This window comes from Nothoprocta perdicaria, unplaced genomic scaffold (assembly GCF_003342845.1).
Source record: "Nothoprocta perdicaria isolate Ctin4 unplaced genomic scaffold, notPer1 scaffold_104, whole genome shotgun sequence".
NCBI lineage: Eukaryota > Metazoa > Chordata > Aves > Tinamiformes > Tinamidae > Nothoprocta > Nothoprocta perdicaria.
In genome coordinates this window covers 1266777-1290163 of record NW_020454139.1, presented here as the reverse complement: position 1 = coordinate 1290163, position 23387 = coordinate 1266777, and the positions used below count along the sequence as shown (strand labels likewise).

The following is a 23387-nucleotide window of genomic DNA, read 5'->3' as shown; positions in this document are numbered from 1 at the left end:
ATGAGTATCTATGATTTTTTTGAGTACACACATTTTAAAAGGTCTTTCATATTCATATTCATATTCAGCAATTCTTCATASTATGTTCAAAATGGACTCCTCCAATAGAGTAAAAWAAATAAAATTTAAGAAATATTTTGTCAGCAGTAATATCAAATCATTAATTTATCAAAGGAAAAATTACATAGGTTTCCACATTTAATAACAGAAAATTTGAACAAAAGTATTCAAATTATTATGATTCATTCTAGGCAGAATTTTGGATGGTAAGTAAAAAGAGATGAATTCTCTTCTCACAGAGTAACAAAACATTGTCTGTCCTCATTTTCATCCTTCCTAACTCTGAGATCCTTGCTCATTTTCAATTTATTAGGCTCAGCAAAGCTCTAATAAACTCAAATTGCACTAATTTTTTAACGAATCAAAACATTTAATTCTCAGTATTTCCTCACTAATGTTTGACTTCATCAATAATGTTTGACAAACATGACAGCCTTCCATAATAGGATGACTGATTGGATGGACAGTGGGAAAGGCATGGATGTTGTCTACCTAAACCTCAGTACATCTTTCAACACGGTCTCCCACTATTCCTCATAAGGACCTCTGGAAGTGTGGGTTGGATGACTGTAGAGGGAGGTGGATCGAGGGCTGGCTGGATGGCAGAGCTCAGAAGGTGGTGACAAATGGGGCTGAGTCCARTTGAAGGCCTGTGGCCAGTGGTGTCCCACAGCGGTCAGTACTGGGCTCAGTGCTGTTCAGCCTGTCCTTCAGTGACTTGGACGAGGGCACRGAGGGCACCCTGAGCAASWYTGTGGRCGATYCCAAGCTGGGTGGAGTGACCAACACTCCGGAGGGCTGCGCTGCCATCCAGAGGGACCTGGACAGGCTGGAGAGTTGGGCAGAGAGGAACCTCMTGAGGTTCAMCAAGGACAAGGGCAGGGTCCTGCCCCTGGGCAGGAATAACCCCAGGCCCCAGCACAGATTAGGGGCTGACCTGCTGGAGAGCAGCGCCGCAGAGAGGGACCTGGGAGTCCTGGTGGACACCAAGTTAGCCATGAGGCAGCAGTGCCCTCGTGGCCAAGAAGGCCAATGGGCTCCTGGCTGCATGAGGAGGATGTTGGCAGCAGGGGCAGGGAGGGGATCCTGCCCCTCTGCTCAGCTCTGGGGAGGCCAAACCTGGAGCACTGGGGRCAGCTCTGGGCTCCCCAGGACAGGAGGGACGTGGAGCTTCTCGAGAGGGTCCAGCAGAGAGCGACAAAGATGACTGAGGGAGTGGAGCATCTCTTGTATGAGGAGAGACTAAGGGAGTTGGGCCTGTTTTCCCTGGAGAAGACTGAGAAGAGACCTGATCAATATTTGCCAGCACCTGTAGGGAGAATGTAGGGAGGATGGGGCCAAACTCTTCCTGGTGGTGGCCAGTGACAGGATAAGGCTCAATGGGCACAAGTTGAAACACAGGCAGATCCATGTGCATGTGAGGAAGAATCTCTTTCCTGTGAGAGTGACAGAGCCCTGGCACAGGCTGCCCAGGGAGGTTGTGGACTCTCCTTCTCTGGAGATCTTCCAAACCCGCCTGGATGTCGTCCTGTGCCCTGTGCTCTGGATTACCTGCTGGACTAGAAGATCTCTAGAGGTCACTTCCCATGCAAACCATTCTGTGATTCTATGTAATACTACCTTCAAAAACTACACATAAGCTTCACATTTTGAACATAAAACCATAAAATTGTAGTTTGAGATACATTACAGATACTTTTTCAAGGTTATTAGTAATGTTAGTGTTTAAGTCTATAAGATAGTAACTAGCTCAGAAAGGACAGCTTTCTCTCACAAATATATCAACTGAGGCTGTGGTCTGAACTTTCTCTTATCTTCTGTACCTCCAGCTGGGTCTCTCTACATGTGCAATATGAGAAGAAAAGCATGGCATTTACATACAAACCTATTTTGAGTAGACTTCAGCCTCATATTGGTACACACTTTAGTTCAGTTAATCCAATCTCTACTTAGACTCTCAGTTTCAGGACTGTACTTGCAAACTCTGCAAAGGTCAGACAGTATTTCATCACCACTATGGTATCACAGTTTCATCCTTTTTCCTTTGCATCTGTAATTCTGCTCTAATTTAAGTAGAACAAAAAAGAATTACTTAAAGAATGTATTTTAAGATCTTTATTTTGTTATATGCATTCTGTCCAAACATCATAGCTCCTGCAAATTAAAAAATACTACTTTTATTCAAAGTAGTTAGGAAAGGATAATCCGTAGGCTTATAAAGGGGACGGAGCAGGTGAGGAAAGCAGAAAAGACATTTCTCTTTGCTTCCTCTTTGGAAGCAATTTTTGTCCTAAACAGTTTAATAGAATTCTGTGGTTATTTGGTATAGATAGGATATATTTAGATTTTTACTATTTATTTTGATTTTTATGAGGGATAAAACTAAGACATTCCAGACATAAGTTTGCTCTGTTATAAATGGGTATAAAGGGGAAGGACAGAAACACATATAATTTTTMCTGATTTATCTTTGCATTTATTAGAATAGGAGGCCATTATAGTAATACTATTTTATACTTAGATTTTTATATATAGAAATCAGAATTCCAACAGATATTCCTAAGCATTAATCCCTTGGCTAATCTTTCATTAAAATATACTTTTTATACTTAGTTTTAGGTATGCAGAATTTTTGTTCTTATAAAACATTCAATTTAATGTTATCATTCTTATATTCTGTATGTATGATTATCACCATCTGATGGATATCATGAAAAATATCTTTTTTTATGATTAGAGAGGGAAAAAAGACATAGCTATGTGTTTAGGAAAGATGACCCTAAATGCTTAAGTTTCCTCATGAATTTAATAAAAAAAAAAAAGAAGTGTTCCAGTGTGTTCATAGATTTCCATGCAGACAAAAAGATACAACCAGGATATATGTATAGTGTTCTGGGAAACGCANCAGACAATTTTCAAAAGCATTTTACCTTTTTATACTTTCTACAGCAGGATTAAAAGAAACATTAAGTTTATTTCAAGATTCAAGATTATTCCTCAAATATTCTTTTAAGATAATCACAAACTTGAAAATAATCTAATATAAACAACAATACCTCTGCAAAATAATTTAATGGAACAGTATGAATATTTAAAAATCTTTTATGAAAACCAGAGTCAAGGTGAGATCTTATTGTAAATTATACTGTTAGAGTTAATAATTTACAGTGCATCTGACTTGATCTTCATTCTCTCTTTCACTGCAACTAAATTTACTGCAAATAAATTTATAGTGATAGTCATATCACTATATTTATGGRTACCATAAGAAGAGCTAAACTTTGGTGCTGAATTTGCAGACGCAGCCCTGAATTCTAAGCTGTTTGGGCAATTTAAAATAGTCAAAAGGATATGGAGAGAACGTTAGAAACACAATTTTGAAGGAATAAGAAGCCTTCTGTAGTCATATTCTCTTTTGCTTTTTACATTTACCCATCCCTAATCTTGAGATAATCCACCAGATCAATACACATTCAAGAAAAAAAAACATATTTAATGGCAAAGTAAGAGTCTGGGAAAAAAAAGCTCCTCCGAAGATCAAAGACAACTGAATGGTTGCAGTCTGGACAGATATCTCCATTCTATAAATGTCTACCTGAGCTACAGCTACATCTTAAAAGATTCATTTCTCAATTTCAACTAAAGCTAGAAATTTACGAGAATGCATCTGAAACTTTATGTAAACCTCTCCATTACCCTCTGATGGAGCTGTTCATAGCTGACTGGTTGGTTTATTCCCATTCTCTGAGATTCAGTTATCCTGTTGAAACAGACTTCACATAGGCACTTTGCTAACAGTACTCTGCAGATTCCTCATGAGAACTGTTAAGAAATGCAGCTCTTCCTGTGGCATCATATTAAAAACACTGAAGAACTGATGTAAAAGATCCTATGGTACTTCTGAGCAGCGGATTTACTTATACTGCAATATCATTTTCTTTTTTTTTTTTGTTCCATACATTTCTTCTGTATTCAGTATTCTTCATCTGAACTGAACAACAAATGGTATCTACTGCACAAAACTAATTATCATTACTCAGCCAAATGCAATAAATATGCTCTTATGAGCAGCCACCCAGTGATAGAAATTAGTAGAGGGGGGAATAAATCACAGTAAAAAAGTTTTCCTGAATATTTTCAATAAATTCCTGTCTGACATTTTTCTTAGAAACTACGGAAATACTAAATCCCTTTGGTTCTACATTAAGTATCAACTCCAGCTGTGATTTCTACATGCTGATTGCAAAATGTAACTACTGTACTTCTGAACAGACGGTCTTGACTCAGTATCAATGGGAATCCTTGGAGAATGCAAGCTTTGATTCTCACATGTGCAGTCACTTTACAGTCATTTTGCAAAAATATGCACAAAATTGCTTTTGTGGAAAAAAAATAAAGCAAGAAATCTACATTTCTGCAATGAGTTTATAAAAAATGAACCTAAAATCTAACAGTCTTAATGTCTGTCTACATTAGACAGACAATTCCTACGTTAGACAAACATCTGCATACATATGCATATGACTGACAAATACATATATGCATATATGCTGAATCTTCAATAGAAACACATTAAAGTATATAGGTRGAGGTAATCTGAAGATCAACAGATGCCAGCCAATCCTTAGGTTGTATGAACTGCAAAGTCTGGTTCAAAATGAACATCTGGAATCTCAAATTCAGAGTTGATCTTTTAGCATTAGATTCCTTAGGGATTATAATGAAGGGCTCACTATATAAACATCTGTCCTCGTCTGTTGAAGGATTTATTTCTCTATCTAAATTCAGSCACTACAACTCTGTTGTCAAAGTCCAAGATGTTAATATTCACATTTGCTAGAACACTACAAGTAAATTAACCCTCTACTGTGAATTTGTTCTTAATATAAGGTTACTCAGGACCATTATGATTGCATATGTAAATTTAGACTTAGGTATTCATTTAGGTATTCATGAGGCTGACAATGTTAAAGAGAGTCTCCCTGCATCTGGGTATTATCTCAATCTTCTACTTATCCACGTTTTTTCCCTTTTCTTTCCAGTATCTGTTCAAGAAAATTCCAGAATCTAAAATATGGAGGAACAGAGAGGAAAAAATATAAATTTACTGATATTCTTACTAGTGAAAAAGATTTTAATGTTATTTCCCTTGCAATATCTTAAAACTTCCCTTCTACTAAATATTTCTTATAACACATACACCAAAAAAGTGTGCTTTCAAGTCATTTGATCTGTATGAGCCATGGTTCTCTCTCTAAAATGTGCATTTACCCTGCAGTGACTGTGGAGGTTCTTTACCTCCTTAATTTTTACTTGGCAAGTAGCCCAAGCCTCTGCTTAAAATTTCCCACTTGGTAGCACTACCATGGCACCTGAAGAGTAATTAGTTGTAAGAAAGGGAATTTGAATTGGTTGCTGAGAAGGAAAAAAATGTGCATGCCTAATACAGATTTTTCCTTGAGTACCTGCAACACCATTTATTTATTTTTGCTTAGAATGCACCACCCTTTAAATAGACCAAGAACTAAAAAACATTGGTTTTTTTCCATACCTTTTTTTCCTTTTAATTTTCAGGAAAAAAAAAGAGTGAAGGAGATTTGGTTTCGTTTTGAAACATAATATTTCATTTTTGAGCAAGTGCTTTATACTACAGCAGCAACTATTTTCACATAAATATTGCCTTTTTTGACTTTTTTTTTTGTTAAGCACTATTTTGTGATAATTAGCCTTTTAGTATTAGTTTTAACATTGCACATACACATCTACATACACATAACATACACATCTACATATTCTAAGAAAGTAAGTCATGAAGAAGTCTGAGAAAGCAGAATATTCAACTCAAATTACATATATAACTGTCTGTGAAGTTTATACAATCTATGAAACTTTACATTATGATACTGATCATGAAATAGGGAGATCTCCTTTGGTTCCAATGACCTTGGAAACTCCTTCTGAACAATTCATTAAGTCTATACAGTTATGCAAAATGAGGAACAGAAATGAGGTTTTTCCTTCTCTAGAWATTAGCAGCTCCCCAGCCCTAAGAAAGTGAAAAGTGCTGCTCCTGATACTGCTTCTGCCTTCTGTGCAATGAGGGAAATGTGGAGAACTTTGAGGAGGAGGGGATTTGATTTCTTTTTTAATGTCTGCCTCCTTCCAGCAAGTCCATCTGTTGCAGCACTATAATTCTGGAAGCAGGATGTGTGTGTGACCAACAGGAGACACTTACTGCAAAAGTGTTTGTTGATTCAGCTCTATAAAGGGCAGGCCAATCACTACAGTACGAATAGAAAGGAATTCCAGCTGAGGAGCTGCATATAGATTAACACACACAGAGACAAAAAAAGGATATATATATACGTATATCAAAAAGCAGAGCGAAAACAAGAAAGAAACAATAGTACTGAAAAAGAATAAACAACAATGAAGACTAAAATGAAGAAGGAAGTTGCCATTTTTTGAGCAGTTAAACGAATACTTCAGCACTTCCTTGTTTTCACAAATCTTATTTTCTAGCTTTCCACCTAGTCAGAAAAGGTTGGGATTAAACAGATAAAGTTTGAGAGACTTTTGGAAGAAAACTTCAGTTGCCTGAACAYTGCACTCCTGCAGGCAGTTGGTTTCTCCAAAGCTGGCTGCTCTTCACATAAGAATTGGTGCCAGGTCATGTGAATGAGCAGATTCTTAGGAAAACTATCAGAGATTCAACCAACCACAATCTTACAAGAAAAGATCCCTCGTTCATTTCAATGTGAGTGAAGTATCACTGTGAAAATCTTTTACAGAAGGACTAATCAACTGGAATGATACAACAGTAAAGGAAGCCCCCAAATTTAATTTATAGATAATAACTGGTTAAGAATCTCATACAGAACATGCTGATATACAGCATTTTATAATTTTGATCATAACATGGTAAGAGACTAAGAAAATCCTACCAAAACTCTCAATTTTTTCATAATTCCATAGAATTATAGCAGAAATTAATCTGAACATCRTAAGATACCATAATGAAAAGTACTTTACCTGTATAGTCTGTTTACACGTTTGAAGTCTTTGATCAGCCAAATGTAGCTGGGCTGCTAGTTTTTCATTGGCTTCTTTAAGTTCTTTTGAAGAACATACTGCTGCCTTTTTTTCATTTCGTAGAACAGCTATCTGCTGCTGCAATGACTTAATTCTTTCCCGCAACAGAGTAGCAGAGTAGCCTGGTCTCTGGGCTACGGTATTTCTCCTTTTCTCTCTGTTCACTAAACATAAAACATGATGCTTTTAAAATGACAGATCATCATGGATAGGATTGCGTTTTAATTTTATTTTGGCCATTCAGAACACTGTTGTAGACTCTACAATATTTTTGTAGAACATGGCATGAATACTTCTCAGTAAGCAAACTAATAAATTAATTCAGTTGTCTTATAAATGTTTGGTGTTCCTCCCTTTCTAAGTACAAATATGGCAAATCGAACACATATGTTTATTTTGACTCAAGTTTATACCTGGAGCACTACCCAGAAGTAAAGATTTCAGTGTCTTGTAAATAGATTTTTGAGGTCTAAGCCAAATCTATATTATTTTGTGTAGTGTTGTGTAGTGTTTATCATAAGGGACAAACAAGAACAAGAAGTACCAAAAAGACAAATTAGTCTGTAATTCCAACACACAGAACTTAATTAAAATAGAACATACCCTAACAGAGCAAAAAGATGTGGTGTCACAGACACTTTTTTTGTATAATGATTTGACTCTAAAATAAAACGTAAATATATGAAAACCTGGCCACATAAATTTTAAAATTTTGTCAGGCAAATCCTGCAACAGCAAATAGCTGAATTTGTGCAATCCAGAATCACGGCACAGGTGCTGGAAAACCAAGCAGAAATGCTTTGCCGATCATTATGAACTTGCCCAAAATACACAATTATGCCTACCTTTGTTTGGAAATGATGGATGAGCTGTTATGAGACAGCAGATCTTCTTCCTTTTGGAATGCTGCTTTCCTATGTCCTTATTTTGTGAATGTCCCTAAATAAAAAATGATAGCATAAAGTTTAGCTTTCCTATTTCCCACATTATATAAATAAAAATGTCCCACATTTACAAATAAAAAATGATAGCATGAAGTTTAGCTTTCCTTTTTCCCACATCAAACACAAAACTCTTAAGCATCATAGTTGGAACTGAAGCATCAAAAATTACTTCCAGAAATACAAAACAATATTTATTGAATTACAATGCGAAAAGCAGTTTTATAATAATAGACTGAGTACAAAATTCTTTGTACTTTGATGCCTTTCCCATCAAATGTATGACCTCCAGGTGCAGGCAGGTGCATTTAATACTTACTTATTACAGTAAAAAACAGAATAGTGATTATTACCTAAGAAGGAAGATCAGTTTACATATTGAGTCTTACCTGGAAGATATATGAATATATATCTTGAATATACATGATGAACATACATTTGAACATACTTATTGCACTCAAGTTTAACAAGAATCACCTGCATGCATTTTCAATTATCTCTCTCTATTTGAAAAATCTGATCTTCCCTGCACTTATCAAATGTTCCATTGGTGAAAGAAGAGGCTTAAGAACAATGTTCCTTGTAATCTGTGAAATGAAGATGCCTGACTCCAAAATGGAATTAGCAGTTTCCTTGCTCTCAAATCCTAAAGTATTTTGAAGCATTTCTGTTTCAGATTCTCCACAGTTCAAACAATTTTTAAAGCATTCAGCTCCTAATTTCTATTTTCTCCTCTCTAGTTTCCAGCTGCTAACATATTACATATTTCTGGAAATAACTAGAATAGTAACAATCAATTTTAATGATGATTTAAAGCTTTTAATCACTTATGTATTTTCCTCCGTCATCAAAACCAATATAGAAATAAGTATTAGTTATTGTGAAGATGGCCAGGGGACTCTATAAAAAAAATGAAGAGTATGTATGGAGGACTGATGCTGGTTATCCAATATTATTTTTGCTGAGATGGTGACAATTTATTACAGAAAATGGCATTCTGTAATGATAGCATTCTCTAAAGTTGATAAGCAAAATACACAAAATTGTATTTAAAATCTCTGTTCTAGGCAACATCTCTAAGCATATAAGTGGTAAGACAGACAGTGCCAGTAACTCTATAGACCTGGACAAACTGGACAACCAGGCGATGAGAAACCTCATGAAGTTCAACAAGGGCAAGTGCAAAGTCCTGCGCTTGGGGAGGAATAACCCCAGACACCAGGACAGGCTGGGGACTGACCTTCTGGAGAGCAGCCCCGCAGAGAGGGACCTGGGTGTCATGGTGGAYGACAAGTTGACCATGAGGCAGCAGTGTGCCCTGGTGGCCAAGAAGGCCAACGGGATCCTGGGGTGCATTAAGAAGAGCGTCTTCAGCAGGTTGAGGGAGAGGATCGTCCCCCTATACACAGCCCTGGTGAGGCCACATCTGGAGACTGTGTCCAGTTCTGGGCTCCCCAGTACAAGAGGGATGTGGAGCTGCTGGAGAGAGTCCAGCGCAGGGCTACGAGGATGATCAGGGGCCTGGAACATCTGCCCTGTGAGCAAAGGCTGAGAGAGCTGGGTCTGTTCAGCCTGGAGAAGAGGAGGCTGAGGGGGGACCTGATCAGTGTSTATAAATACCTCAAGGGAGGCAGTGAGGAGGAGGGGGCGGCCTCTTYTCAGTGGTGGSCAGSGAYAGGACTAGAGGAAACGGCCACAAGCTGAGGCACCAAAAGTTCCACAGGAACTTAAGGAAACATTTCTTGACAGTGAGGGTGCCAGAGCCCTGGCACAGGCTGCCCAGAGAGGTTGTGGAGTCTCCTTCTCTGGAGAGCTTCCAAACTCGCTTGGATGCCACCCTGTGCCCCATGCTCTGGGTGTCCCTGCGTGTGTACAGGAGGGTTGGACTAGATGATCTCTAGAGGTCCTTTCCAACCTTAAGGGTTCTGTGATTCTGTGATAACTTCATATGGTGCAAAACTTAGGAAGTTCCTGTGCCAATGAATGATCTCATGTCCAACAGTATGTTGTACTTTAGGAGCTTCTCTAGACTTCTTTTACATACGTCGCTTTACAAACCACTCCCGATTTGCAGTAATACCCGCCCTGGAGATTTCTGGTAATATTTGTGTTAGTGCTTTTCACAGCACTACTGCAAAGCAGGGATTTTTTTTTTTGCATTGCTATCTTTCATCCTCTTGCCATAAACCTTTTTTTGARTGCTTTTTCTGCAATAATATATCAACTAAATCATATTTTGCTTCTTAAGACAACTTGTGATGCTTCTGAATGCTGCAAGTCATACAGTTGGTATCATAAAACAATGTATCTGTCTTCCAGCAAGAACAGAGCTCAAATCCCTACATAGTTTCATGAGGGCAAAGAGGTCCTGGTCATACAGGTACTACCAGGGAAGAGAGAGAGAGAGAGGAGTCTCTAAGATGTTCTGCCAATTACCTTCTCACTGAGGATAACAGCACATGATACTGGTTTTGCATAGACCCCTGCACTCACTCCTACACCCTATTCTACATCCAGAGATGGTTGCAGATCTTTCCTTTCTTCAGTTATTCAGAAGAACACACCCTTCAGATAGGAAACAAACACAAAAAGATTTTGCAAGACCGGAGAGTTTTATTTACTTATACATTTTGGAGGATGACTATGAAAAACCTCATGTTTTCAAGCTTTTTATTGTATCACAGCATAAAATTTAGTGCTGTTTGAAAACTAGTTGCAAATTCTGTTAATTGATGTTTTAGCATTGCTTTGCAAATTGAAAAATATCTRTATCTTCTTGTGTTCGAAATTTCATTTTGCAAAGTGATTTATTAGGCAATCACCAGAAGAGGTGCATTAGACACTGTTCACATGTCCACAAATGAGTTATCAATTATAGATTGTATGAAGGCTTTCAAGACCTGAGAAACAACCAGCTGGCCCTGTTCTGTGAGAGAACAGTATATAGATACTTGGAGTGAGTCAAAGGGTTTTCTTCCCAGACAATGAGTGTAAATAGTACAACTGCCCTAAAGAAGCTTAAGAGCACACTTTCCTCCAGACAGAATCTCTTGGACAGAACTGGAGGTAAAAGCACCTTTCTAAGGTGGGGACAATTCTCTGCTTACACCAAACTGGAAAGTGTTGATGCTTGATTCATGAGTGAGAATTTTGCTGGAAGGAAGGAGGGATGTTGCTAATCTTTTGTTATGAGCTAGGTCACCCTGTTCTTTTTGTCTTATCTGATTCAGAGGGAGTTTAATGGGGTGGCTGTGGCATTCTTTGCTTTGCTGGAAGACAGCAGTAGTAGTTTACAGCAGTTTTAAATGTTTTAATTACCTTTTTTACTCCTAGTACTCCCTCCAAATACTTTTGCAACCAAAGTGTTCAGAGAAACCTAAATGATATTGAAACTCTTCTCAAAGAGTATCTGAAAGCACAAAACTTTCTTTTCTGCTTACAATGAGAGTTAAATTCAGTGAAATGGTAGTAGCAGTCACCATATATATATCATCATTATGTATCAATCCTTTGTACAACAGAGCAAAACAAGCAACAATATACCTTTTTGTTATACCATTGGCCTTTGTCTTTTAAATGAGCCCTGTTGCAAAGCATCTGATTTTTTTTCATTTGTTTTTTCTCCTGTTGTTTACTTCTGTCTGTCAGCAGATCAATGTTTTCCATGGTTTCCATAATCATTGTTCCCAAACATTCAGAAGTTGGTATTTCAGAGTCACTAAAACAGCACATTTGGGAAAACAAAAGAAAACATAGTTAAAAGTTAGTGATCACAGTTAGATAGATAGATACAGGCTTGAGAAACCACCTCTCATGTCTCTTAGGACAAAGTATAGAAATATAAGCTGTGTAATTCATCACCTAGTGGTTTCCTATTGCCTCCTCAAGCATGCAGATGCACAGAAGCAGAAGCAAAAATTCTGAACATTTACGAATCTTGCTAGCGCTTATTTTCCGAGGGGCTTGTGACTCATGACTGGGACTCTCTGCTGTAACAATTACCTTTAAAGAACTAATTTTTAACCATCATTCAATTAAAGTTAGTACAATGACTGTGCATAAAACATACATGAAATAATTAGCGTGGATGGTTCTTAATTTAAAGGATGTTAAACAGCTTGTAGACATCTGCTAGCAAGCTGAAATGGGTCATTCAAAATTTATCTAACTAAATTAAGGGGAAAAAATGTTTCTCCTCCCGGGTCGGCATGTCACAAGATAACTAAACCGACTTAGTAGGCTTGCCTGGGAATCCTTATCTGTCAGTGGTGAATATGCAAAGGGCTAGCAAATTAAATCAACCTGCCAAACTGTCAATTTCAAGCCTCATGACTGCATGAAAATAGCATCACTGGAAGAAATCAAGCATTGCCTTCTTTTGGGTTTCCTGGCACCTATTCAAATACTCATGCAGTTGTGGCTAATTTTGCATGCAAATTTCAGTCAATAAGCTCAGAACAAGACCTCCCAAGATATTTCAAAGGATCTGACAGTATTTTTTTTGAATACCAAATCAACAGTAGTTGAAATTCAATCTCCATTTGCTAGTGTTTTACATATGCACAGTGTCCCCTCTACAGAGCTAAGTTAATGAGAGCCGTACCTGCTTTCACTCATATCCTCCCAGCCGTCCTTACTGAAGTTCTCAAATACATTACTCATAACCTTGATGGACTGTTTGAGAAAAGCTCCATGGTGTCCCAAAGAGCTCTTTTTCTTTGCTGTTTTTAATTTAACCTTGCTGCCTGTTATCTTGCAATTACATTGCTCACAGGTTGCCAGTGCTTTGGCTTCATCCAACAAACACTTCAGTTCCTGCACTTGACTCAGCAAATCTTCATTTTCATTTCTCAACCTGTTAGCTTCTGCCACTTGCCTCTTCAGAAGGACAACTTCTCTTTCCTGCTCATCCACCACTATCTGAAGTTCTGCTTTGTCTTTTTTTGTTTCACAAATTCTCTTACGTAGGTTTTCCAGCTCTCTTTCTCTCAAGTCTGCATTTTCTTGTTGTATTTTTAAAGATGATTTCAAGTCATTTTTGTCCTTCAGCAACTCTTTATTTAGGTTCCTCAGTTTCTTTAATTCCCCTCCAATACTTTTGAATCTTCTTTCTAGTTGATGTACCTAACAAAAAAACAGTTAGTCTATTTTAACGTATTAGAAACAAGAAAAAATAAAAAATTATGCTTTAAAATGTATTTATTATATTAAAATAAATTTAAATTAAGCACAAGGACAAAAGACCTTAATTTAAAGACCTTAATTTAAAAATGATTCCAACACACTGCAGATGAATACATTTTAACTGCAATAATACAGCTGTTGAACAAAGGCAGATGGTAAAAGAWGTTAAAATTCCAGGCAAAGTGACACAGAAGTTTAAGTATGCAAATGAACCTTCCTGATGTATCTTGAGCTTATCATTGATTTGGTTACACATACTAAATCATTAAAACAAAATCAGAAAAAAAGCTATTTTTAAATATAGACTATTTTCCCCTAGCTATATGAAACTACAAGACCTTTAACAATTTAAACACACAAAATTTTGATTCCAAAAAAAAAAAAAAAAAAAGGAAAAGAAAAAACAGTGCATAGTGAGAGACACCAGAAGCTCAGCAACTGAAGAACACCACATTTTTCGTAACAGAAAAGGCAAATTTACCCCTCAGCACAACCTCTATGCGAGCTTATGCAGAAGTCCAAACTAAATTACTTATCCTGTCCTGTAAGACAAATCCTATGCCTTCACAGCAATGCAAAGAAAACAAAGTCTCAAACTTTGACATTAAAAACAGTATTTTTCAAAAATGCCTTTTTTTTTTTTTTTTTGGCTACTGCACATCAGTTGTTTAAAACTTATGGAATGATATACAGAGTGTGTATTATGAACTTGATTCAGATAAAAGAGAGATCTTAAAATCAAGAGCAATTAGGGCAATAGATGCTCAAACTTCTTCATTTGTGAAGGAGTTGGCCAACAAATCTTTAATATACATGTTTTTCCATTACTATTTTCTTTGTGAGAAATTCACAGCCCTCACATTAGAGAGATGTTATATTATGGTTACACAGACTTCGTGGGAGAAAACAGGAAGAGAAGGGATTTTGCTTCAGTGAAACTAAGATTTATTATTGCAATCATAATTTGTACTTTCCTCCCCATTGATAAGAATAGAGAGTGCCCTTCTTTAGCAACCTTTATAAGCAGGGATTCTATTCTTATTTCTTAGCCCCTTACAGCAACCTTTTGCGTTTGCTAGTGTTTAAAGACATTTATGACAGTTGGAAGGAGAAACACAATGAAGAGCTTCCATACCTATCCCTAAGGTACGATCATAACTCTGTAGAACCATGGAGATAAAAACTATGTAGTACCTGGCAAACAGAATTATGGTTCTGAAATATAGATGATAACCAAGTGTAAACTGTGTGACATTTCAGATGGTAGCATTCAAATTATTTCAATTACTCACTCTACCTTAAGATAAATGAATGTGAGCATTTCCTATTCTGTGTGTTATTATTTTAACATGATGTTTGTCATTCAGTAATAACGAGATGACAGTCTTCATTGCCTGACCATATGGCAAGTGTTAGAAGTATATGCAATCACATCATCTGCTGTAAATTACCATACTTCCTACAAGTTAATTCACAAATACAAAATAAATAGACATACTCAAACTGACATTCAAAGTTATAGATTTGTGTTCATTCAATTTAAGCATGCTTTTAAAGATTTATAAGTAATTAACACAAGCACTGTTTAGCAAAATGACAAACAAAAGGTGTAACACTGTTTGAAAGATGCCTTTTCATTGTAGCAAAAAAACATATGGTAAAATACAAGTGAGCCCTCTTAAGTGAACACCTGTTAAAATACTAAACTACTTGAGAGTAATATGTACATCTGTAAGAAGAGGAACTAGTTAAGAATATCTTGTAGCTGTAGAAAATAAAATATGTAGAATGCTGAGAAGATTCAATATATATAATATTTGCTAAGAATACACATTACACTTTTTTAAAAATGACAAACCACATATGCAAACATGTTTGTTCTAAGATTTGAATATAGTAGATAAATTTATCACTCATGCATCAATTTTATCCTGTAGAAAATATATATGGAGATTAACTCCAGACAATATGAAGTTAAACATTCAGCAAAAGAAATGAATATTTTTGAACTTAAAAGTGGTAAATGCTAACCATATGCTGTTCTTAATTTAGATACTTTGCTAGTTTCTGACATTTTATCTGTTAATATACTATTAATTTACTCTGACATTAACCATGTTTTGTCCCTGATGCATCCATGGCTTCTTCACTATAATTGATTTTTCACACAATTTTGAAAATCTGTATTTTTGAATTATGAAAGGAAAATAATGGCTTAGATTCATAAGTACTGACTTGTATATATGACTCATGCTAAAATTTAGATTTAAAATTGGATTCAATACCTTACCTTCTGTAATSTCTGATCCGAAATCTCTTTTGCATTCTTCTTTGGAGTACTGTTTCTGATCCCTTCATCTTCACTAATTTTAAAAAGTAGCTCTATTAGAAAATAATGCACCTTCATCAGAAAATAAATAGTATTTTATCACATCTACTACTTCAGTAAAACAATACATAGACATCTTCTGGATGCATTCTTTACTCTCTCAATTATTTAGACTGTGGTCCATTTTCTTGTGAAGCCTTTTGGTCAGTTTCTAAAGAGTGACCTCTTTTCAAAGTCTTCTGTCACATAATTATGAATCTTTGTAGCATCACAGTATGTTTTTTTTCAGAGTTCAAGATTTTCAAAGGCACAATAGATCTGCAGGTTAAAGACGCTGTACTTTCATTCCCATTTTTATTCTTTTATAGACTATTCCCTCTACGCCTTAAAAGCAGGATTCATTGCCTTTTTATCTACACAGTCACTACCAGTTTTGTTCTCTAGGTCTTGTCTCCTGCTAGGAGGATCAGAGTGATTGGTGAACAAAGCAAACAGTAACAGAATTAGGATGGTTGAAAACTTTAAACCCTTTTTTGTTAAGTGAAAGATCATGTACTTCACCAGATAAATCACACAAATCATTCCATTCTAGTTTGTAAATTCAGAACAATTAGAAATTGAAACCRTTAATAAGTGTGAAGATGACAATATGCATCATCACACACTTTAGCTACAAAAACCTCTCAGAGAAAACAAGCTAAAAAAAATGTTTTATTCATAGCAAAGGATGCTACCAAAACGCATAGCAGTAATACTAAATCAAGTAAATGAAAAGTAAAAAATATTGTACTCAGATTTAAACTGAGAGCTTAGCAGTCTCAGACTGTGCACTAAGAGAAAAGAGCAATTACAAACCTCAGAACATCTTTTTATTAAATTTGATATGCTGTGTTCAAGTACAAAAATATACAACAGCGTAGAAATGCCAAATATTCACTTCTCTTCTGCTCCCTCCAATTAACTAAAAGAATTAATCTTAAGGGATAAACATCTGCGTTACAAGATGAAGCTCTGTTTTAGAAGTATTATTTCAAACTATGAGATGACATTGCAGGTCACTTAAAAACTTTTGATTTTTAAACAAAGCAAGTGTAGAAGAAAACAGTGTTACTCTCTGTAGATTCACAATCCTCTTGATATGAACAGTGACTAACAAGTTTGTTAGAGTGAATTAGACCTTTCTTTTGTCTTTGGAACATGTCACGGCCAATTAATACTTCTGTATTCACGAAATAAATGGAACACCATTCTAAAGATAATAAAAGCTGAAAAAGGTAAAACTGTGCATCTGGGGAATATGTACCTTTACCTTGATATTAATATGTTAGTTCCCATGTTATTTGAGAGTACGGTCCCCCAGCACAGTGGTACTGCATACATTTACAACGTTATTTAAGTAACACACAAAGATAATATGAACATGCTTTTCATCTTTTTCTAAATATTCACTCATTTGAATGCCCGTTGTAGATTTTATATCAGCATTTACAGTACACTACTGAAACAAAAAATTATTTCCCATAGTCAAAGAAACTGATCAAAGCACCCAAGATGCTACATTTATTATGTGGATATATTAAAATACAATTTACAACTGTATCTATAAATAAACATATTATTACCACAGAATAAATAATACTACTGAAAAATAGGAACTAAGGAAGATCTGTACATCTTCAATATTATTATAGAAATCGGAAGCAACACAAAGAAAAGCCATAGGCCACTACTTGTAAACCTTCCTAACCAATACAAACTAAATGGCTTATTCAACCCCTTCTCTTGCCCCCAACTGTTATGTAATTGTTCACAGGAATTGGTCAGGGAGATAATGAAACAGCACTGCCTACAACTGTGTGTCTGTCTATGACAGCAGAAAGATTCATCCCATCAGTCTTCTCAGCAAGACATAAGCTCTATCTATCATACACCTACGTAAAAAATATCAACTTCCCCCTCAAGGAACAGACCCACAAGTCATTAAATCCACAATATTCAGTCAGCAAATTATGATGGTCTTATATAACTATACCTCTGTCCCACTGAGAAATCATTAACTACTAGCTTTAGAACATAGCACTTAATTTCTAATTAATAGCCACCAAATCTGATTATGAGGTAGTTTGACATGGCTGCCAAAATGGTATTTGAACTGTGATGCTGTAGTTCGCTATCAGGATTTGCAGAAATCTTTCTCAGGTAAAGAAAAAGCATACATAAAATATGAGCAGAGATATCAACCAGTCGTACAATAAATACTATATATAAAYGGTCAACAGGTTGGCACTTTGGTCTCCAGGTAAAGTTTCCCCTTACAAACAGGAGGTGCCACTGAAGGCTTCCAAGTTACCAGCTCCAGGTACCCAAAGCTGAGCTAGACCCGAAGCAGACAAAATGCCACAACAACCAGAAGAAAGCGAGTTCTCACCTCCCTTCCGTGTTCTTGCCCACAGCCTGGGAATATGGCAGACTTGAAAGGATTCTAACCACTAAAGAAGCCCGGGAACAATCTCTCGTAAGAAGCAGAGGAACAAAGAACTTGCTTTTGTAAGAGATGATTGCTATTTTTTTGAATGTGACTACATGGACCAAACTTTCAGTTTCTGGAGGAAAATATCTGAGCACCTATCAGCATATCTTCAACAGGGTGTGACTCGTAAGGTTAACTTTTGGAGTGAATGGGTATTGAAAAATAATCTTCCCAGGCAATACAGRCCCATCTGAGGCAATCTAGCTGACACAGACATAAGCTGAGAATGGCAGAAGCAAAGTTTGCTTTCCTTGTGTCCAGTATGGTTTTTAAATCCTGTTAGCCAATGATGAAGTAGAGCTACAAAGACTATATCTACCAAAAAGAAACTTCTTAAAAACAGCTACTTTCTGCTTTTTTTTCTAAGAGACGAAGGTTGCACAATTTCTACAAGAGTTCTGATGGATGCTCAGAAATACTCTTTATCAAGTGCTCGGTGAAGAACTTCACTTGACAAAGCCCTCACCTGACACTTACTTGCCTCATAAAAACAGCCATTGCCTCAACAGACTGCTACAGGCTTTGCAGCTTCAGGTTTTCACAAAATAGCAATCATTTGTATCTTTGAAAATGTCTTCAGTGACTTTCTTTGACAATTCAACTGGATCTCAGTAAACATTTCTTTTAGAAAAGAAAACACACTTAAACAGTGAACAAATATTATTTAACATGTATCATGATTGGCCTATCAACAACATACATATACCAGATAAGAGGTTTTATTTGGGAAGAAGRGAGTGATCACCCAGTTGACTATTTGTGTGCATTTGTTCTCTTTTCTCATTTTCTGGTGAGAATAAAGTTTGCTATTGCCTATAGCTTGCTAGAAATACAGCTGCTTGAGTATTTTTTTCTATTTTTTTTCTTAATTATTTGTCTATTAATTAGTCTATATACTTAAGCACAAGAAGGATTGTCCATCTTTGGCACAACTTACAGAAGCAAAAGTGTTTCCTAGAGCTTTTAGTATGTGAATCTAAAAGGTTTTCCTCCAAAAAAATTTCAAGTTTTTAAAAAGATGATTAAAAAAAAAATCAATGATTCTACAACTGAGCCCTCATTCAGGTTATAAGAAGAATGTGCGCACTGTGACACACTGAGCAGTGGGGCCATGATAGCAAACTTTAATCAGCTGAATTTGATTCTGGCAACTAAAAGCTAAAAGCGATAGGGTGATGATGAATCTGAATAAACATACTTCAGCGCTCGGTGAAGTGTCTTTTTTTAATGCCTTTTACTAGGTCCTTGATAGATAGTCACAAGCTTTCAAATGACCCACTTAATGAGCAATGCATTCATTCATGTTCTTATGAGCATAAGCAAGTGTTGCTTGCATATGCTTATACATATGTTCACTGATACATAAAGTATTCTACCACCCCTTACAATTTCTATAAGGTATTCCTTTACAAAACATGAAACTCACTTGATGAACATATCTATGGCATTGCAGTATCCTAGCGTTTCCAAGAGGAACAACAGGGAATTTCTTTTTCACATCAGGCAAGATCAAATATTTTTGTCAACCTCAACTGATGAAAGTTTGCAATCAATTGTAATCCTCATGGGCTAAGAATATGTGTTACTTAATACACATCTGCAGTAGGTAACCATCATACCATCTGCAGTAAGTAATCATCATACCAACAACCAACCCAACTTTTAAAACATTTTAAAACATTTTAAAACATTTTAAAAGAGGGTACATTTTAATCTGAAAAGTGATTGAAGATGTAAGGATTCACCCTAACAGTAAAACAGTTCTTCCTCATATGCAGATAAGTCATAGAATCTTAATGGTTGGAGAAGACCTTTAATTAATCATCAAGTCTAACTCTAAACCCTTCAACATGCTGCCTGCTAAAACACGTCCCTAAGTGCCTCATCTACACGTTCCTTGAACACTGCCAGGGACGGTCACTCCACCACTTCCCTGGACAGCCTGTCCCAAGGCTTCACTGCTCCTTTTGTGTAGAAATTCTTYCTCATGTCTAACCTGAACCTCCCTTGGCACAACTTGAGGCCCTGTGTGTATGTCAAAATTATAATTGATTAATTAGGCATGTGGAAAGCTAAAAAACATAGAAATAGAAATAAACTAGAAACAAGAATATGTATGGTTTTATTCTTACAAAATGCACATCCAAGAAAAAATAATTTCCATAGATACTAATCTTAAATATTTCTAAAAATGTACACGAAATACTGTTCTTTTCAGTTGCAAACATAGTTAAGGTCATGAATTGTAAGCTCACCCATAGAGTGCTGTACTTTCATCTGATCCAATTCTTCTTCAAGATCTAGTCTGTGAAACAGAAAATAAGTAAAAGTAAGAATGACAGAACAACCATACACACCAGTAAAACCATTAAAATGTAATTAAAGCAAAAAGAAAAATCAAAATATTACTGAAGAAGAAAATATCAATGCTCAGGAGTTAGTCTTCTAAGTAGTCAGCACTTAGTATATTTCATCAAATCCTCAGCAAAGCAATGGATTAAAATTGAAAAAAATAACAGTTTATTGAATTCAGATACTAGAGTTAAAGAATGCTACTTGAATATGGTTCAGTTATATTGCTGTTTTCTCATACAATCTTTACATGCAAGCAATCATTAATTATATCATAGCATCATGTTTAAGAAAGAAGATCTCCAAATATTTTAGCCTAGAATCCTGCAACACAGGATAGGCATATATGCAGAGTTTGTTAAAAATATAGTCTGGTAGCCAATACTCATGCATATTATTCTAACTATATTCTGAAGGCTGTTTTACTAATCTCCYGATAGCGTTTTCCATAGTATTCCAAAGAGTAGCATTCAACTGCATTATAGGAAATTTAGTTTTACAGAATCCCTCTAAGGCACTAAGAAACACAGGTCAAAAAACCTGGTAAGGTATTTTCATTTAAGGAAAGGAGTTAATCTGAGATATAACAACCTTTTCAGTTAACACTGTATTTTATAGTACAATGTATGTTTGATGTGTCTCTCAGCTCTAACTCTAAACACTGCAATTTATATTCTACAGTTTCACATAAAGTACACAGAAAGTGAAACGTATGTGAAAAGTTCAACTAACTGGCTCTGCCTGACATAGGATATTGGCTATTTAGAGCATTAACTAGCTGCTATATTCACAGATTGACTTTCTTTGTTCTTCTTTCAGTCTCCAGGGCCCAACCACCTGCAGCTTCTAGAACACAGATGAAAATGGCCTTTTCTCTACTTTATCCAAACTGCCCCTCATAGCAGGTTCACTCTGTGCACTGAAGGACAAAACACTCCTTCAGAAAGACATTCTCCATTGATTCTCCCTTACTGAAGTCTGCATTCAACAAAATATTAGTGCAAAGGATTGAATTAAGGTTGTTTTATAATGTTTAGTTCTTTAACTTCTATCTTCTGAAAATTCTACTTCTCAGCTTTAGGGGCACTCTCTGAAAAAAATATATTTACATACATATTTATATACATATACTTATTTATAACCTGCCTCTACACACTAGCTATGTCACTGTAAGACAACAATTGTACAGAACTTTTTGAAAGAGTTAACATGTACATACCAGTTTTTTTAAATGGTTTAGAAGATATATGGCATTACAGAAATAATATATAGGAGTAATGTTTCATAATCTGATCTAAAGTACTCTCAAAGAAATTCATTTGGCTGTGAAACAGATTCTAACTGATGGAATGTTTCAATAAGAAATGAGAAGATGGAATGTTAAATAAGAAACTGTAACATGTAATATACCTGTATTACACAATCCACACAACTAATAGTCCGTGAGTAACTTCTTCAGTCCCTTCCCCTTTTACTCCTTCAGCTGCTGGGACAGGACAGCTCAGACTCACACTGCACTTCTCCGCTTACTACTTTTTTATAGCCACTTACAGACTTCCTAAGTCCACCTCATCCATCTGATCTTTTTGCACCCACAGATAATTTTTGCCTCCACAACCTGTGTTTCTTTAATAGCCTTTGACATGGAGCCCTGTCAGAGACTGTTTGAAAATCCTGATCTGATTTTATCCACCTGATTGTTGCTGCTTCTGGAATTCCAGCAGGTTAATGAACCAGGACTTCCCTTTACAGAAGACACACTGACACTTTCTCAACGGGACTATGTTCAAATATACACACATTTATGTTCAGTAGTAATCTCTTCCACCACTACCTGCTCTGTTTTCCTAAAAACAGACTACTGTATTCCCAGGGATGAAAGTTAGTAATCTACAGTTTCCTCTGGAGCCATTTCTGTAGATGGGGGGAGTTACAGGGACAATCTGGCAGTCCAGTGGCATGGTAGCCATGTATGGCAGGTTACAGTTCTCTAATTTCACATTTGAGTTCCTTGGACATTAATGGATGAATTACATCAAGTTATTAACTTAATTCATTTATTTATTAATTCATTATTTGCTCTCATTCCTGTGCACTTACTGTAAAGAGATCTAATACCTTTGAACTACCTGCTAAAAAGAATAAATCAGATGCTGACATCATCCTAGCATCTCCATTAGGAAAGTCTGGTTCACAAAGCTATTTTTCTATTGACTTGTAAATAGCAATGTACTTATTTACATTGTTGTCATGCTGTAAACCTAAAAAAATCCTACCTGCTTTCTTTTTACTTTATTTAACCAAAATTTTATGATTACAGTTCACACATCTTTTGAAAGGCACTCTTTAGTGTGTCTTCTGTAAAGAAAAGTCCTGATATATTTTGTCCTGACATATTGTTCAGACTGCATATGGGTAGATAACACCTTTCATGATTAGAGGAGGTTCTAAGTTTGCAGCTTATTTAATCTAGCTTCAGAACTCTTCATCACTATCAATATCCTGAAGAAAAGATCAGTAGTTTGATCCTGCTTCTACTTATTTAAAATTTGAATASAGTACTTTTACCCCAAAGCATTATTCAGTACTCTCTTTCTCTGCAATRTTTGTGTGATATTATATGTATGTATATATGTATGTACTCAGCTTCCCTCCCTCTCCAAAAATTACTTCTAATAGATCTCAAGATAAACATCTATGTTAGATTATCCCCTAAAAAGAGAGTACGTTCAACAGACCATGCTCCCTCAATCAGGCTTTTAAAAGATCAGTGGACAATTCTACCTTTACAAGAACTATGTAAGAGAGCCATAACCCAATCACATGGATTCTAGCAACATGAAATACTTCCTTCACTTACTGAGAGTGAATGAAAGATTGCTTCAATCCTTCTACTCAA

The 23387-nt window shown here is 36.0% G+C and overlaps 1 protein-coding gene across 1 annotated transcript in view; it reads right to left on the bottom strand.

Moving 5' to 3' along the window:
• The window catches only part of CNTLN (centlein), a 173480-nt gene that overhangs the window by 50876 nt on the left and 99217 nt on the right, over positions 1-23387 (bottom strand). The window contains exons 13-18 of the mRNA XM_026044024.1: positions 20392-20441; positions 15568-15659; positions 12697-13217; positions 11637-11811; positions 7998-8091; positions 7093-7316 (exon numbers count right to left, since the gene is read on the bottom strand). Coding sequence (XP_025899809.1) covers positions 7093-7316; positions 7998-8091; positions 11637-11811; positions 12697-13217; positions 15568-15659; positions 20392-20441 — 1156 coding nt within the window. The remainder of the gene's footprint in view (positions 1-7092; positions 7317-7997; positions 8092-11636; positions 11812-12696; positions 13218-15567; positions 15660-20391; positions 20442-23387) is intronic.